The following is a 16,380-nucleotide window of genomic DNA, read 5'->3' on the forward strand; positions in this document are numbered from 1 at the left end:
TAAGTTGATTCATAACTCATATAAGGTAAATAAGCATTAAATAATTTCATCCCAAGTGCAACTCTATTTAGAATACTGGGTGTGCAAGCACTCCTCTAGAGTTGACCAAGTTAAGTAGACGGCATGTTCCCCTAAACACGGGTTGAAGTTGAACAGCCTTGAACTGATCATAATATAATCATGTCAACCATATATAAGGGAAATCATTAGGATTCAGAAACTACAAATCACATTCATCCAATCTGAATGCAGAATATACTGAGCATTGTTCTTCAGATCACCATCAACTATGGAGCACAACCACCTATATGCTCATTGGAAGAGATTCAAACGGTGTTTCTGGTAGACCCTCTCATTGAAATATTTAAGTGATAACTTGTTTCATGGTGCAATCATGCAACTATTTCCTTGGGAATGTAACAAATTTTTTTTGACCAATAACATGAAATTTTCATTAAATAATGCAAGAAATAATAAGTACAAAACATAGAAGTACAGAACAAAGACTGAAAGATAAAACCTCTTATTTCCCCCCATCCCAACCCAACTCCCTTACATCTGTGCCCAGAACAAAGAATCTCTCCCCACCCCGTGTTTAGCTGAAGCATCAGCTACAGAATTAGCATCTCTCTTAACCCATCCAATTCTGAGTTCCATATCTCTGGTTAGCCACTAGACTCTTTTCTTTTCATTGTTGAAGAGCCACATTTTCATCTCCTCTTCTTGTGCCAATTGATTACCAGCTTTGGGTCTCCATCCACAAATAAATTAGTAATGCCCATCATCCTTGCCTTTGTTATGACTTAAACCACAGCCATCACCTTTGCTCTCTCAGAGTCTCCATCCCCAAGTCCCAACCAGCCCAGTGTATAAAGCAATGAATTTACCTTCCTCATCTCTAAATACACCTCCTATACCTGAACGTCCTGGGAATTTTACAAACCCTCTATCCAGTGGAGAGCATTGATGATTAATAACTGTTTTATAAGCAGCAGAGTCCACTTCTAGTTCCTCAGTAGGTCAGTTGTTGAGATACTCGAAAAACCTTCCAAAGACTTCAGCCGTGGCTTTCAAGTGCTTTTGCACATATGCTGTATTTCTATATTGTAGGTGTAGTACTGTATTTTTCCCATTTGACCAGAGGAAGAATATTTTATTTTTTGTATAATATACAAGTTCACCATTCATAATTAATAAAAAAGTTGAGATGGAATACAATTTGAAAAAGAATAAAAATATTTTGTCACAACCATGGAATTTATCCAATCAAGAGGGGTTTAGTCGCCAATCAATTTCTAAGTAAGTACAATCAAAGGAACCTTTGACTCTGTCCAAAGCTGCTTTTCTGTGTTGCAACAGCAAAAGTGATCCATTATCCATATACTTGGATGTATCATCTGCTTTCCGTTTGCGGGGCAACTTCTGAGAGATGCTCTTCCATTTTGATTCAAACTCACATGCTAGAAATAGGGAAAAAATCAAATTATATCTCAAAATAAATGCTTTTAAAATGCTTATGATATAAAACGAAGGTTGCATACTTTATATCTCAAAAGTGTGCAGTTTTATCATAGAAGAGAAGATCAAATGTGAAGCAAGCTAGCTTTATTCCCATTTTATGCTAACAAATATGAGTCTTTGATTATGAGCATAGTAAAAATCTGCTGAACCAAAACGGCAAGCAGCAGCAGGTGCCTTCCTCCAAGAACCAACCAGCATAATAGATTGTCAGGGACTAATCAGTCAAATAGATTCTCTCCCCTTAATGAAAGGGAGCTATCTCCATCTCTAGGGGAAGCTAATGACTTATGCCCCTACCTCCATTCGACCACAGAATTTGTGGTAACTATTCAACAAGAAAAAGCATCTCTAATTCTCGACTCTATAAATTCGGACAGAGTAATACAATGTCTTGCCTCTGAATATTTTCATGGAAACCATTTTCCTGTCTATGACCTAAATAAGGATCAGAAATATTATGAAGAGATCCTTATACAAACAGGATCAACAAGAATTCAGCATTATTTCTGAGACAAAGAAATCAGAAGTAACTTATTCTAAGCTTCTTATAGACAAAATTCTCTCAAAAGAGAATAGGGGAGAATTTGATAAGCCTAAATTCATTTTAAAGCCCTTTGAGAGAAGACCCAGGTTATTTAATTACTGTGATTACCAGGAAGACTAGTATAAGGTATTCTTCATTCAGTGGCAGTTAAAGAATGAATTCAGATGTTTCAAGCAGGTTTCTAAGAATATGATAATCCAAGTAAAGTAGATCTGCAAACAGTGTGGCAGATGGGCTAGATAAACGTGGAATTCAGAGACAGTCCATGTTTTTGGGCTGTTTTGTAAATATTGTCAGTGGTTTTGGGCTTGATCTTTGCCCACAACTCCTTATTGTACTCCTTTTTATGATTAATACTAAATTTTTTCTTATGTTGCTGATAAAAAAAAAGGTATTCTTCATTCAGAATTTCATTTTCAAACACTCCTGATTCCTCCGGCTCTCCGACAACTTCAGAGGGGAAAAGGAAAATATGCCTTTGATCATATCAAACAGTTCAATTTTTTCCAAACCTATAAACTTCCCTGGATTCTCCAATGGAAATACAGGTTAGACAGCTCGTGAGACCCTCCTGCCATCGGAAGAGAAATTGAAATAAAATGGTGGGATCAATTCGACCTCTCACTCACTCTAAAGCCTATTCCGGAAGAGGATATCTTCCAATTGATATTTGAATCTTATCAACAGCGGCTTCGAGACAAATTTCCTAACTTAGCACCAGATCAGCTAGCTGAAATGTCTCTTCAACTAGCAGAGAAAATGAAAGGCAAAGCAAAGATTCCATCAAAGACTCTGACACAGACAACCTGATGTCTGTCTCTTTGGAGTAAAGAAAAATTGTTTTGGCCAACAAAAAAGACATCTAAAAGAAAAAGAACTATGGATAAAAAGCACCATCCCATCCATTTAAGGACATTCCCATTCCCAAAGGAGGGCATTGAAAAATTCTGTTGAGATATCTCCCTTGAAAGAGTTTCCTTCTAAAGTCTTTCCTCTCTTGGTGTATTTTTCTTTAAGTTCTCTTCTATTATTTTAATATAGTGAGAGTGTTCTTGAGAGTGCATTCTTTAGGGATGTCAACTGTATTCGAAAATCCGATTTCGAATTCGATATTCAATATAATCGAATCAAATTCGGATAATTCGAATATATAATCGGTCGAATTCAGATATTCTATTCTTACCGAATAGTTAATCGGATTCGAATACGGATATGACCTGATTCGATTCGATAAATATTTGAATTCAATTGATTATTTAATTCTTATATACAATATATTAAATATTTATATAATTTATATATTTATATACTTTATATCAATAAAATATTTATTTTTATATTTATTAATTATCTAAAATAATTAATTAATCGAATTCGAATCGAATCGAATATTCGAATATTTAATCGGATTCGAATTCGGATATTAATTTTCAATATCCGTCGGATATCGGATTTTCTAATCAGATTCAAATTTGGATATTGCCTTATCTGATTTGAATTCGATCCGTTTACACTCCTAGTGTTCTTTCAATTGTTCTAAGTTTGTATAATTGTTCAAGTATTTGCTTAAGCTTGAGTGATCTCTACGTGTGTGACTGTTAGTAATAGTATTGCATTAAACTCACTGTAAGTCTATTATGGTAAGATCAATATTGTGGAAAACTTGCAAAAGAAGAAACCTTCTTTGTGTTTGTCCCCAAATTGGTGCTTTATGTGTAAAGTGAAGGGTGAGGACTGTAACCATTTGCTAATATCGTGTTCCTTTGCTGCCAATATTTGGAATTGGGTTGTTTCTTTATTTGGGTGCAGGTGGAACTTGCCCTCTGAAGTAAAGCTGCTGTTCACTCCAGATGCTCTTGGGAGATTGACAAAAAGTGGGTAGATAATGTGGAAATGTATCAGAGCCACCACCTTGTGGATTTTATGGGAGGAGAGAAATGCTAGAACATTTCAAGAAAAGGAAAGAAGTTTTGCTGAAGTCAAGGAATGTATATTGACAAAGACAATTTCATGGCTGAAATCTTCACAATTGTTGGCAGATTTCTCCTTTGATGGCTTAAAGAGAAATTGGGAAGCAGTGGCTTCTACAGTCTCCACTAAAAACAAATTACAAGTTGAATGGAAACCCCCACCGGATGGAGTGGTAAAATTGAACTTTGATGGCAGCTGCCAAGGTAACCCAGGGCCATCCGGAATTGGAGGGATTTTGAGAGATAAAGACAGAAATATGTTGTCTCTCTTCTCAGGACCAGCGGGTGAAGGCGATTCTGTAAGGGCAGAGCTACTAGCAGCAGTACAAGGCATACAGAGGGCTAGTCAATTAGGAGTGAACAATTTGTTAGTAGAAGGAGATTCCAAAGTGGTAGTGGGCTGGCTGAATAGCCCAGACACAGTTTGTTGGGGCTACAGGGATCTGTTAAAGAAAGTTAAATGGATGACAAGAAATATGACTGTTAGGTTCCAGTGGGTTAGCAGATCAGAAAATGTAATGGCTGATTCTCTAGCCAAGCAAGGGGTGTCAAGGGGTGATCTGCTTTGGGCTACTTTGTAATTTGTATCTCAGGTTTGGGCATGTTTTAGTTTTTATGATTCAGTCCTTGGGGGAGGTAACATCTTGTGCCTCTTCTTAGGCAGCTTGTATTTCTGATTTTATTTCAATAAAATTACTCATTTATCAAAAAAAAAAAAAAAAACTCACTGTAAGTCTCTCTTTACTGTAATAATATTGTGACTTTGTTCGTAATTATTGTTCACTGTTGTTACTATTTTAGTACTATTCACTTTTACTATTTATCAGTCTAATTACTGTTCAAATTAGTTTGATACTAGACTTCTAATTCATAGTCAAGTATAGTGAATTTGGTAATAAGCTAGTTTGACCATCAGGGTGATAGATTAAATTCTAATCTATATGGCTAATTTGAAAACAGAAAGAAAACGGTATACAATGGGGATGCAAATATAGACCTGTGAAGACATTTTTGTTGCTCATTAGGAAATGCAATGAGACTTTCTTTGGGATGGAGGAGGGGAGAAAAAGGATCATTTAGTAAATTGGAAGGTGGTGTGTAAACCAAAAAAGGAAGGTGATTTGGGATTAGGCCATCTGCTTGAAAGAAATATTGCTTTGCTTGGCAAATGGTTATTGTGATTCCCTTTGGAGAAAAACTGTTTGCTGGCCTCCATTGTATGCAGTAAATATGAAAGGAATGATAATGGTTGGAGCAGCAACTCACTCCTAAACAGATTATTCTCTCAGAACCCTGCCCAAACTTTCTCAGTCTATTTTGTAAGATCTTGCGTTGGGGATGGTAATCTTACCAAGTTCTAGACAGATACCTTTTTTTTTTTTATCAATAACAAATTCATTAATTAATCATAAGAATAATTACAAAGAGGAAGAAAAACTTTCTTATCTTCCAATTACAACTTGAGCTCCCAAGAAAGGGAAAGAAGAAAGAGAAAAAATTAAAATTACACCTGAGCCCAAAACATTGACTCCCTCTCCACCCCTTGTTTAGCTAACCCATCAGCAAAAGAATTAGCTGATCTTTTAACCCAGCTAATCTTAACTTCCATCTCTCGAACCAGCCACCCGAATTTCCTCCTCACATTGCTGTAATTCCATAAGCCACTGTTTTCTTTTATTCAACCACCCTACCACCACCTCCGAGTCCCCTTCAATTATGAGTTTTCTAATATTCATCTCCCTAGCTTTCTGGATTCCTTCCATAACTGCATAGATCTCGGTTCTGAGGGAGTCACCCACTCCAATTGGGCCTGACAACAAGGCAGAAACAACCCCATTCTCATCCCTGAAAACACCCCTAATCCTGATGATTAATCATACTTTTTCAGGACTTGGAAATTTTAAATGAACCAAAGTGGCTTGGTTCTCCTGATGATTAATCATACTTTTTCAGGATTTGAAAATTTTAAATGAACCAAAGTGGGTTGGTTCTCCTGATGATTAATCATACTTCAATTCCTAACACATCAGACCAATGCGGATGATCCAAGATCCAATATTATGCAGGCTATAGCTAATGTTGAAAATCATAATATTCTTAACATTAACTGACAGAGCATGTAAATCTCCAGTCTTGTTATTCAAGAGTGGTTGATGAAAATGTGATTTGCCAGGGCTCTAGTATCATACATGCTAGAAAGACAAGTCTGGGCTTATGAAAGTTCCAATGGAACACTTAATTTTAGTTGAGTAGAACATTCAAGACCAACTAACTCTCTGGCAGACAGCTTAGCAAGAAAGAGGTGAGACCGTGAGAGAGGTTTTGTAGGCTGGAGTCTCACATACTTGACTGATATTTCCTCATGTTCATGATTTTTATTGTATTAATCTTTGTTGGTTTTCAGACCATTTTATGCTCCAACTTCCATAGGATGAAGATGAAGGTCTTGCTCTTCTACCTTAGATTTAATACATCATTCAATCATATTGCTGGTCAAAGAAAGAAACAGAACAGATACATGAAGGAAAACTGCAAGCTAATGCTTCTCATGGATTTAGGTAAAACTAGTACCTTCACTTTGGTCCTTAAATCCCCGAATAATGCATGCACAAACCCAAGGCCTTCCGGCACGGGAGGCTTTGGCTCCACCTTTCAGTTCACCATTATGTTGTTTCAGCCTACAGAAGAGTTGCAGACTTTTAGTGGAGTATATGATAGTTGGAAGGAACAAGAATGAATCAATATCTGCAAATTAGTACTTGAACTCAAACACTTTGAGTTGGCACTTGATGTGAAACTAAAAACCATAACCCAAAGGATAAAAGTACTATTTTAGAAGGATAAGAACCAATATTTTTTGATAAGAAGAATAAGAACCAATATTAGTGGACACAAGTTATTATAGAAAGAGTTTTTTTAAGTAAAAGCCAGCAAAACACAAATTATGTTAAAAGTGGTGTTTTTAATGAATAAAAAATATTTCCTAATATTGATAAAAAAAGAGAAATATAAGACAGGACTACCCAGTCCCTACTCTAGTGGCAACTTCAAGATTTTTGGGTTTTTAATTCTTGGTATTTTAATACAGATGTTATTTTTCAGTTTGAAGAGCCATATTAGGGTAGATGGAATTTAGAGTAGTTGAAGGTGTAAATTTTCCATTTCTGTTCCCTAAGTTTTAGAGGTTAAAGACCCATAAAAAATGTTAGGGTTAAAGCTTGACCATTTGACTTGATTTTGGTGTCAATTTATAGGTTTCTTCAGTTAATTATTCAATGAGAAGATCCTGTAAATCTGATGTGTTTAAGAGAGTCCCTGCCATTTTTCTAATAGGGTATGGTACTGAATGGTCTATTTGGAGTTTTGTTATTTAGTTTTGGTAGGAAATGGTTGAGGTAGTAAAATGATTTAAGGGCCCAGAATTTTATAATGGGTATGGCACTGATGGAACGGAATGGTGAAACAGGACTCATGTTGCTGACCCCATAGTTGGAACAAGGTTTAGATGATAATAACAAGTTTTGGTAGAGTTGGTAGTGGGTATTTAAAGCTGTTTTAGGAGTTAGAATCCATACTCGTGTTCCTGTGAGTCATATAGGGGATTATCTTTGTCCTAGCGCAATTAGGATCTATCTTTAAGCAGCTGCGTCCGACCATCTATATTGAGTCTATAAACAAAGTGATAAAGTTGAAACTGTCTGAATTGCCAACTTACCTCCTTTCCTGTTGCATGAAGTTAACTGGCTATCAATTCATATAAAAGTCAAGTGATCATTCAGATGGAATTGTTGAACTGTTAAATTGTTTGAACCAGTCCAAAGTTTGCAACACCAATCAGTAATAGTAATATAGTATTATTTACCTCCTCTAGGATTTCTTTTATGTATTGCACAAGTGACATTTTCAACCCTAGATCATATTGCAGAGATTTGTTGAACTTCATATCTAAGGGTAAAGTATTATTCCTAGATGTGGAGTGTGCAGTGGTTGAGAACTAGATCTAACAGCTGATCTAGGTTGAGCTCAAATATGATAAGAGATAAGCCATTCAACATTGACTCTATCCGGCCACCTAAAATATGTGGAAACCAGAAACAGAGGGAAGGGAATTTATTTGAAATGGACCAGCAGGAAATACTATTTGGTTCAGTTTGGGCAAGTGTGCAGCCAAGAAGAATGGGGGCATGTTCTCTGACTTATCCAACTAATGAGTATTGACTTAGTGAATGACTATGGAAGCTTTGTAAAGGAGCCTATTGTTCTACCGAAGACCTCAATTGTAACCAAATATGACCATGATGCACGTGGGAGACAACTGGCAACCCTTGGAGGTGTTTAGAGTCAAATAGTTGGGGAGCATATTTTCTAAAGCATACGGTCAACTTAGACAAGCATATGTTTTAATGTTACAACTTGGGAGAGACAACCATGAAGGATTTTCAGAGATGGTGTCGGTTTCTTGTTATATATGAAGAATTTCCATAGTTCTACAGTATAGTTGAGAAAAAGAGTCCAACCACTAGAAGTCCTGCAGCATGGTGACAAATGAAGTAGTGTGCACCCCAAGGTTTAGAAGGCCTTTGAATGATGGCAAAGCTGATTTAGTAGATCTTTTGACTTGCATTTAATGTATTACAATCAAGGTTGCCAACAAAGATAGGAGGGTTTGATATCCAACTTGAAAGGTTATTTCATGATGAAATCTTACTCCCTCATAGTGAACAATGATGCTACTTCTCCCTTTCCAAAGCATCAGATTTGGGCACCAAACATCCTGTCTAAGTCGTCCTTTTATGTGGAGAGAGTATCTGGATAACATTCTAACCATCAATCACCACATCCATGAAGCAGAGGTTCAAGACATATGCTCCCTTTTCTATACTCAAAGGAAATTTGTTTAGCAACTTCCTTTTTCGATATATTACCTTTTTCTTGTGAGAAAACTTTTACCAGCAATGGATAATCCAAGGCAGCCTCTCATCCCTTATTGATTCATGGCCCAATAGGGAGTTTAGCAAGAAAGTTAATATCATATGGAACTTTAGGATTTTTGATGAAAAAAGGTGCATTGAAGTAGATGTAATGGAAATATTAGAATGCCTCTTCCAGTTTTGATCCTCCATGCTAGAGGAACTTTGAGGATTGAACATCAATTTTTTTTAGTTATTAGAACAACATTGTTTTGCGTCTGTCTTGATGTATATGCCATGGTTATCTTTTTCATAAGGATCTCAGGTCCTTCCTCTTTTGTATCAATACAATCTCACTTCACCAAAAGAAAATTAAGTATCTATGCAAATGTGTGCAGAGTCCTATGTTCCTCAAGTGATATACATGTTCCTGGAACAGTTGTTGGTTTCCAGGTCAGTGAAGAATGTAGAGGATATCAAGCTTTCAGACATGTTATGATTGTAAAACTGAGCACCATGTCAAGGGGCTTAAAAGGAAGCAGGCTCAGGGGGATCATATCAATTAAACACACAGCGGCAGCACCTCATCTAGTGACAAGGTCAACAAAGATTTTGGTGAATGTAAGTTTGCTCAATGTCATTGTAGTGACCATCCAGCCTGTGTCATCTGGATAAATTTTTTAAAACGCAGGGGCGTGATGCAAGGTATTCCACTACTTGGAGGCATGAGGCATAGTTCAGAACGTAAGAGGCATAAGCCTCCCAAACACAAGGAGATGAAAGCTTCCTTAGGAGGAGGGGGATGAGGAGGAGTAGGAGGAAGGAGGAGGATGGGAAGGAGGAAGAAGAGGAAGGTGGATCTCATCTTTATCGTTTTTTTAAATAAAGATCTGTATATTAAGAAGAATGAGGATCACATCTTTCTCTTTTGTTTATTTATTTATGATAAGAAGTATCAATTCATTAAAAGTAGAAGTACAACCCAAGGCTGTACAATGGAGGTACAAAACAACATTCTCTTTTTTTCTTAAATAAAGATCCTTATATTAAGAAGAATAAGGATCTCATCTTTCTCTTTATTTCTTTCTTTTTCTTTCCCTTCCCTTTTCCTTCCCTTCCCTTCCCTTTCCTTTCCTTTCTTTTTTCTGTCCTTTTGTATGAGGGGTGCATGAGGTATATGCCTCAGAGGTACACAGTGCACCTCCAGGCGTATGCCTCCCACACCTTTTAAAACACTGATCTGGAAATTAGTACAGCATTTCTATATTGTTCAGGAAACTTCAATTTTTAGTGTGAATTTCGTGTGGACTACCTTGTCTGGCATGTCCTTGCCATGTACAGATAAGCATAGTCCACCTATCAGCTTCTCCATGGATGCCCAGATGCATCATCCTAGGTCCTACTTAGCTAGTTCATATAGCACAACTTCTAAGTAACATAGATGAGCATCTAACATCGAGTTCAATTCTTCCCGGCACTTTCCCTTTGCCATGTTGCATTTCATTGTATGAAAACAGCAAAATCCCTGCTCAGCCAGCCATACCACTGGTAATTTGGCAGTCTACATAAGCCAAGCTTGATAGAAGAGTTTTGGTTTCTCAACAAGCAAACAATCTTAAAGTTTTACTCCTCCTGATCTTCCCTAAGTATACCCTTTTCCCCATTGGCATCCTGACAACTGGAGCCTCAGTTGAGGCAGCTAGTAGAAATTGCCTCTGCTGCTTATAACTTATTAAAATGATTAAACTGAACCAGTTAAAGACTTTAATTCAATCCTAAATGTTTTACCAACCTCGTGGTCCTTATTGAAAGAATTTGATGTTCACCTATGGAGAAGAGACCAAAAGGATATTCTGATGAAAGGGAAACAAGGAAAATTGACTACCACAGCCAATCTATAGAATAATGAAACTGTAATAAAACTCTCATGGAATCCAAATTGTCAATGTTGATGCATTTGGTCAATCTTTATATGTTACATTCAAATGTTAAAAAACAAAATAAAAGAAAACAAAGATCCAATAGTCAAGTGCACAAAGAATCAAAACAAAAAAAAAAGGTTCTGAATTCTTTATCGAGGTACGTTTTCTCAACTCTTAACATGTATAAATTCAGAAACTATATTGGGTATTGGAAAACAGGGTTCCAAAAGCAATTTGAGGAGCATAACTAGTTGATTGTTCAAAGAGATCTGGCCTTGAACCAGACATAAATTTGTATAAAAAAATTGATATTATTATTTATGGGTCCTACTACCTATCTTAGTTTTTCTCCCCAACTAGGGTTGTTGCAAAACTAGTTCAAAATTATATGGTGGGATCTGTATCCGTTCACAATTCACTCAAAAATGCATGACCCAGACCCTTAATTTGTTCAAATTTGAACCTTTTAGCTTCTGAGTTATCTATAAAATTGGGTAACTCTGTGTAGAGGAAAGAGAAGGCGGAGAATTTTCTCACCGACGAGGGAAATCGGTGGTGACACCAACGTATGTTTTGATGGGTGTGTTGGTGGAGAGAATGAGATAGACGGACCATGATGATGATCTGAGCGCTGCCTGTGATGATCTCTTTGAAGAAGAGGACGGTGAAGATGGGGATGCTTTTGGTGGCTGCCGGTACCGGAGGTGACTCTTCAGAGAACGGAACGTCTTCGACAGCAGCCTCGTCATCTCCGGTTCAGCTTTGTGTGGGCGGACTGGAAATCTGTAATGTGGTCCGTTGGAGTTTGATCGTTATTTTATTATTACAAATTATCGTTAGAACTAATAATCAAAACATGACTCCATGGCCCAATGGATAAGGCGCTGGTCTACGGAACCAGAGATTCTGGGTTCGATCCCCAGTGGAGTCGATCTTGAATATTTTATATCTCCATTGATCCCACCCTTGGACGTGGCGCTACGGAATCAAACCAGAAGCTAGGTGGCGTTTGGTTTCATTGCGTTTTTTCGAGAAAAAAAATAACGCAATGGTGCCTTTTTTGTTTCATTGGTTTCATGGTTTTAAAAAACGATCCGAAACTGGTTTTCGGGTCAACGGTTCAACCACCTGAGTTAATGGATCGTTGATTGATTCAATAATTTTGGTCAGAGACCAAGTTTGGGGTAAAATAGAACTGGTTGTTTGGACGGTTTCTGGACCAAATGACCAATCATCTGGGTCAATGACGATTTGAAAACCGTGATTAGTTACATTGCATTTTTCAAAGACAAGGGGTACATTTTATTTATGTTGCCAGAAGCTAGGTGGTGTTTGGTTTCATTGTGTTTTTTCGAGAAAAAAAAATAACGTAATGGTGCCTTTTTTGTTTCATTGGTTTCATGGTTTTAAAAAATGATCCGAAACCAGTTTTCGGGTCGACGAATCAACCACCTGAGTTAATGGATCGTTGATCGATTTAATAATTTTGGTCAGAGACCAAGTTTGGGGTAAAATAGAACCGGTTGTTTGGACGGTTCCTGGACCAAATGATCCAATCATCCGAGTCAATGACGGTTTGAAAATTGTGATTGGTTACATTGCATTTTTCAAAAACAAGGGGTACATTTTGTTTCTGTTGCCAAGAAAATGGCACCACATTGGTGCCACGTCAACTACCATGCCTAAAAATTTTGAGATGATGGGCTGATTTTTGAGAAAATAGTGATGCGTTTTTTTTTGTTGCCTTTTTTTTTTTGAGAAAGCAGTTAACCAAACAATACTAATACAATTTTTGCCGTTTTTGAGAATATCTGATGTGGCTCTTTTGGTACCACATCAACCACCATACCTAAAAATGTTTTGAGAAGGAAAAAAAAAAAAAAAACATTAGTAACATTTTCTGAAATGGAATGATTTTTGAGAAAAAGGAGATGCGTTTTTTGTCATTTTTTGAGAAGAAAACCAATCAAATAGCATATCGTTTCTCTTTTATTTCCTAAAATTGGTTTGAATTATTTTGTCCAACCGACCGACCGAGATACCCAAAATATTGGGGATTTTGGGGCTTTCTTCTACGTTTTCTTCATCCAAAGGTTGACGCTTTTGCACTGCACTTTCTGGGCTTAACCTATCAAAGAAGAGTGTGTAAAGACGTAACATTTGGAAGGATGCTTAGATTATAGTTCAAGCCATACAAGTTATAAGCAAGGTTCAAATTATCGGATGGTTGGACCGGTTGACCCATAAACTGGACAGGTAATCACTTATGTTTCACCCTAAAATTGTTCCTGGGCCAAAACCGTTGATTGTCAGCAACCTATTGACTTAGGCAGACAAATTATTAACCCAAACAAATGGTTTTTGGCCATTTTATTGTAGTTATTTTTTATTTTTTAAATTAGAATAGATTGTCTATTCAAACCGGATGGTCAAACTATTTGACCAGGAAACTGGTGGTCAAAACGGTTCCATGTCCACTCTGATTTTTAAAACCTTGGTATCAATTTTTATGCTCATCGTTAAACCAACTACTGAGATTTAGGTATTCTTAATAGCTTTAAACATTAATATTCTTCTATATATGTATGTATGTATGAATTATCAAAGTTTTTCCAACTCAGCCACTAATCATTATTGGTAAATCTTAGCCACTGATTTAAATCATCTTAAGTACCTCAGATTGAGTGCATTGAGGAAAAAAAATCCTAAGGCTCAGTTTGGGAGGAGTATAAATACAAATATATATGGTATAAATACATACAAAATAAGAGGCTTTGCAATCTCATATTTGTATTTGTACTCATTCCAAACTGAGCATAAGCTGCATATGGATTTGTCTTGCTCTTCATGAATCATAATAGTAACTATTTCAAAGAAATTATTGTTTCTACTCGTGCTTTTAAGTTGTAGCAATTTTTCATTAGGCTCCATTTGGGAAAATTGCAAATACAAATAACCAATGTGTATGAACCATACAAATTTGTATTAGTATTTGCACTCTTTCCAAATGGATGCTTAATAATAATAATAATAATAATTGGTGTTAGCGTATGAGTGTGTTTTAAGGGCGGGCTTTTGTTTGGTGTAATAGTAACGAAAAATGAAAAAATGAACCATAAAGAATGCAGGTTTGTTTTGAGAATGGCCATTTTGTGTAAAAAAATGAAAAAAATAAAAAAGAGCCAAAGACTAAGGTAGTATTTGATAAATCTGAAATTTCAGATCTGAAAAATTAAAAAGATAGTTTTTTTGTCTAAAATCTGAAAAGAAACATAAGTTCTTTTTACTTTTTAGAGGCTCTGAATCCATAAGTTTGTTTGTGTTAGATCAACTCTTTACTATCTGAAATTTACTGATTTTATTATTTCTCTTAGAACATACTATTTGAAAATGCTGAGTTCAATTTGCATTATCTCATAAAAATAAATTTCAACCTCAAAATAATATTAAAACAATACAAACAAAAATTTAATAATTAATTAATGAAATGATTAAAATTAAAAAAAAATTAATGACTATAAAAATATTAAAATAATTAATAATAATAATAATAATAATAATAATAAGATAACCATTAGTAGTAGTAAACTTGTACAAATACAAGTCCTACGCGACTCTAACATTCATGTATATATTCAACTGTAAATCAGTGAGAATTATCTTTGACTCGTCCCACTAAAGTTATCTTGATATTAAAGCTCAAAGAAAATGGCTTTTCCATCTCTTCGACTTCTTCCTCTTCCCCAACTCAAACTCCCTTTGGAAATCTCTCCAATCTGATATATGTTAAGCTCGACAAACATAACTTCTACTTTGAATAGCACGATACCAAGTACCAACCCCTATTGGGTGTGATCGTTATACAAACCTACGACCCCACAACAAAGATAAATTTGACTTTTGCCCGACTCATAAATGTTATTATAGATGTCTTCACATGCCCACTGGATGGGTCTTCGTGTCTCATGACGTTGTCTTCAATACTGGTGCTGCCTCCATCTTCTCATAGCACGTCACCATCTCTCTTGGGCCTCCCCTACATCTTGTTCAGCCCACATTTGATACATTAGACCATCATATGGCTTCTGGCTCTTCTACTGAACATACTAACAGGTGTGTTTTTGAATTTGCATTTCCTAATGGGCCCACTACTAACCCACCTGAATGTGTGCCTATACCTACTATTGGGCCCGCTACTTCTGATGGATCCTCAACTATAAATGATGAGCCTACCGCTACTAATGCACCTGTCCACCATATGCAAATCATGAGTAAGTCGGGTATTGTTCGCCCCAATCCTCTCGGTATGCATTATTTACAACTCCACTCCCTAAGAGGAACCCAAGTCTTTGATGGCGTTGTCAACACCTAATTTTTATTGGTCTTTTGTTTAAACCCTCAATTCACCTTTGAACACCAATTAAACCATTCCGATCTTACCGAAATTCAGAGAACCCAAAAAACCCAAATTTAACCCCCAAATCCTTGAAGTCCATCATTGAACCCACCTAATACCCTTAAATCCCAAAAATACACCTCTCCAAATTATCAAAATACCCTCAATTAAATTTCCAAAATACCTTTTTTTTAAATCCCTAAAATACCCTTAATCAAGCTAACAAAATAACCCCTTTTCTAAAATCACTAAAAAAGCTACCAAAATATCCCTTCTTTCCAAATCCCCAAAATACCCATTGACCAAATTACCAAAATACCCTTATTTGCCAAAATTACCCAATTACCCTTAATCTACCCTTTCAAACCCAAATCACCAAATTGCCTTACGATTACCCAATGTCCTTTTTATCCCAAATTACCAATTTACCCCCAAGCCTTAAATTCCAAAATTACCCCTTCTGACCAAATTTTCAAATCAACTTATCTCTCCAAATCCCAACTTGCTAAAACCCCAACCCACCTTGAGTTTTTCTGAAAACCCCCTCCCTCCTATTATAAATATGAAGCTGACAAGGTGGTAGAAGGAGGTTGGATGGGAGGAGTTTGAAGAGGAGGTCAGATGAGAGAAAATTTGAGAGGGGGTCAGATGAGAGGAGTTTTAAAAGGAGAGGTCGGAGGAGTAGAGAAGATTTGAGAGAGAGAGAGAAAGAGAGAGAGGGAGAGGGAAAGAAGGTCTTTGGGTGGAAGAGGGAGAAAATACAAAAGAGGGGAACACGAGAGAAATAGGGTTTCCTGGAAAGAGAGATAACTCTCGAAAATGAGAGAGTGACCTCTTGAAGAGCTTTGAGAAGAGAGAGAGAGAGGGTTCTGAGAGAGAAATTGAGAGACGAGAGAGGGTTTGATGTTTGAACAAGAAGGGAACGCTGTTTGGGAGTCTGCTTCTTCCATCTTCCTATTAAACACAGGGAGCATCTTGGTGTTCAAAGCTTTCGGTAGGAGGATCCCCTTTCCTCTGTCGTCCGTGGGATACATCCCGATACTTGTGCCTTGGTCTTCACCAGTTTCCTATTCGAAGTCGAGTCGAAATGCCTCTATCTGAAAATCGTTCTCCCAGG

At 36.7% G+C, this 16,380-nt stretch overlaps 1 protein-coding gene and 1 non-coding gene across 2 annotated transcripts; one reads left to right on the top strand and one right to left on the bottom strand.

Moving 5' to 3' along the window:
* Window positions 1-1,123: 1,123 nt before the first annotated feature.
* On the bottom strand, window positions 1,124-11,681 carry LOC148872327 (Excinuclease ABC, C subunit, N-terminal). The gene is made up of 3 exons (XM_088967602.1): window positions 11,405-11,681; window positions 6,607-6,713; window positions 1,124-1,460 (listed from the first exon to the last, which is right to left on the bottom strand). The coding sequence occupies exons 1-3, from the start codon at window positions 11,614-11,616 to the stop codon at window positions 1,267-1,269; spliced, it is 513 nt and encodes a 170-aa protein (XP_088823728.1). The 5' UTR covers window positions 11,617-11,681; the 3' UTR covers window positions 1,124-1,266.
* A 44-nt stretch (window positions 11,682-11,725) lies between these two features.
* On the top strand, window positions 11,726-11,798 carry TRNAR-ACG (transfer RNA arginine (anticodon ACG)). The gene has a single exon. It is a non-coding gene; the product is annotated as a tRNA-Arg (tRNA).
* The last annotated feature ends 4,582 nt before the right edge of the window (window positions 11,799-16,380 follow it).

The sequence above is a fragment of the Nelumbo lutea genome, chromosome 2, assembly GCF_056320005.1.
Source record: "Nelumbo lutea isolate HS-2025 chromosome 2, American lotus-T2T, whole genome shotgun sequence".
NCBI lineage: Eukaryota > Viridiplantae > Streptophyta > Magnoliopsida > Proteales > Nelumbonaceae > Nelumbo > Nelumbo lutea.

Coding starts and splice junctions, on each gene's coding strand:
- LOC148872327 (XM_088967602.1), bottom strand. CDS start 11,616: ATGACGAGGCTGCTGTCGAAGACGTTCCGTTCTCTGAAGAGTCACCTC. Junction 6,714..11,404: donor ACCACCGATTTCCCTCGTCG/GTGAGAAAATTC, acceptor ACTCTTCTGTAG/GCTGAAACAACATAATGGTG. Junction 1,461..6,606: donor ATTTAAGGACCAAAGTGAAG/GTACTAGTTTTA, acceptor CCCTATTTCTAG/CATGTGAGTTTGAATCAAAA.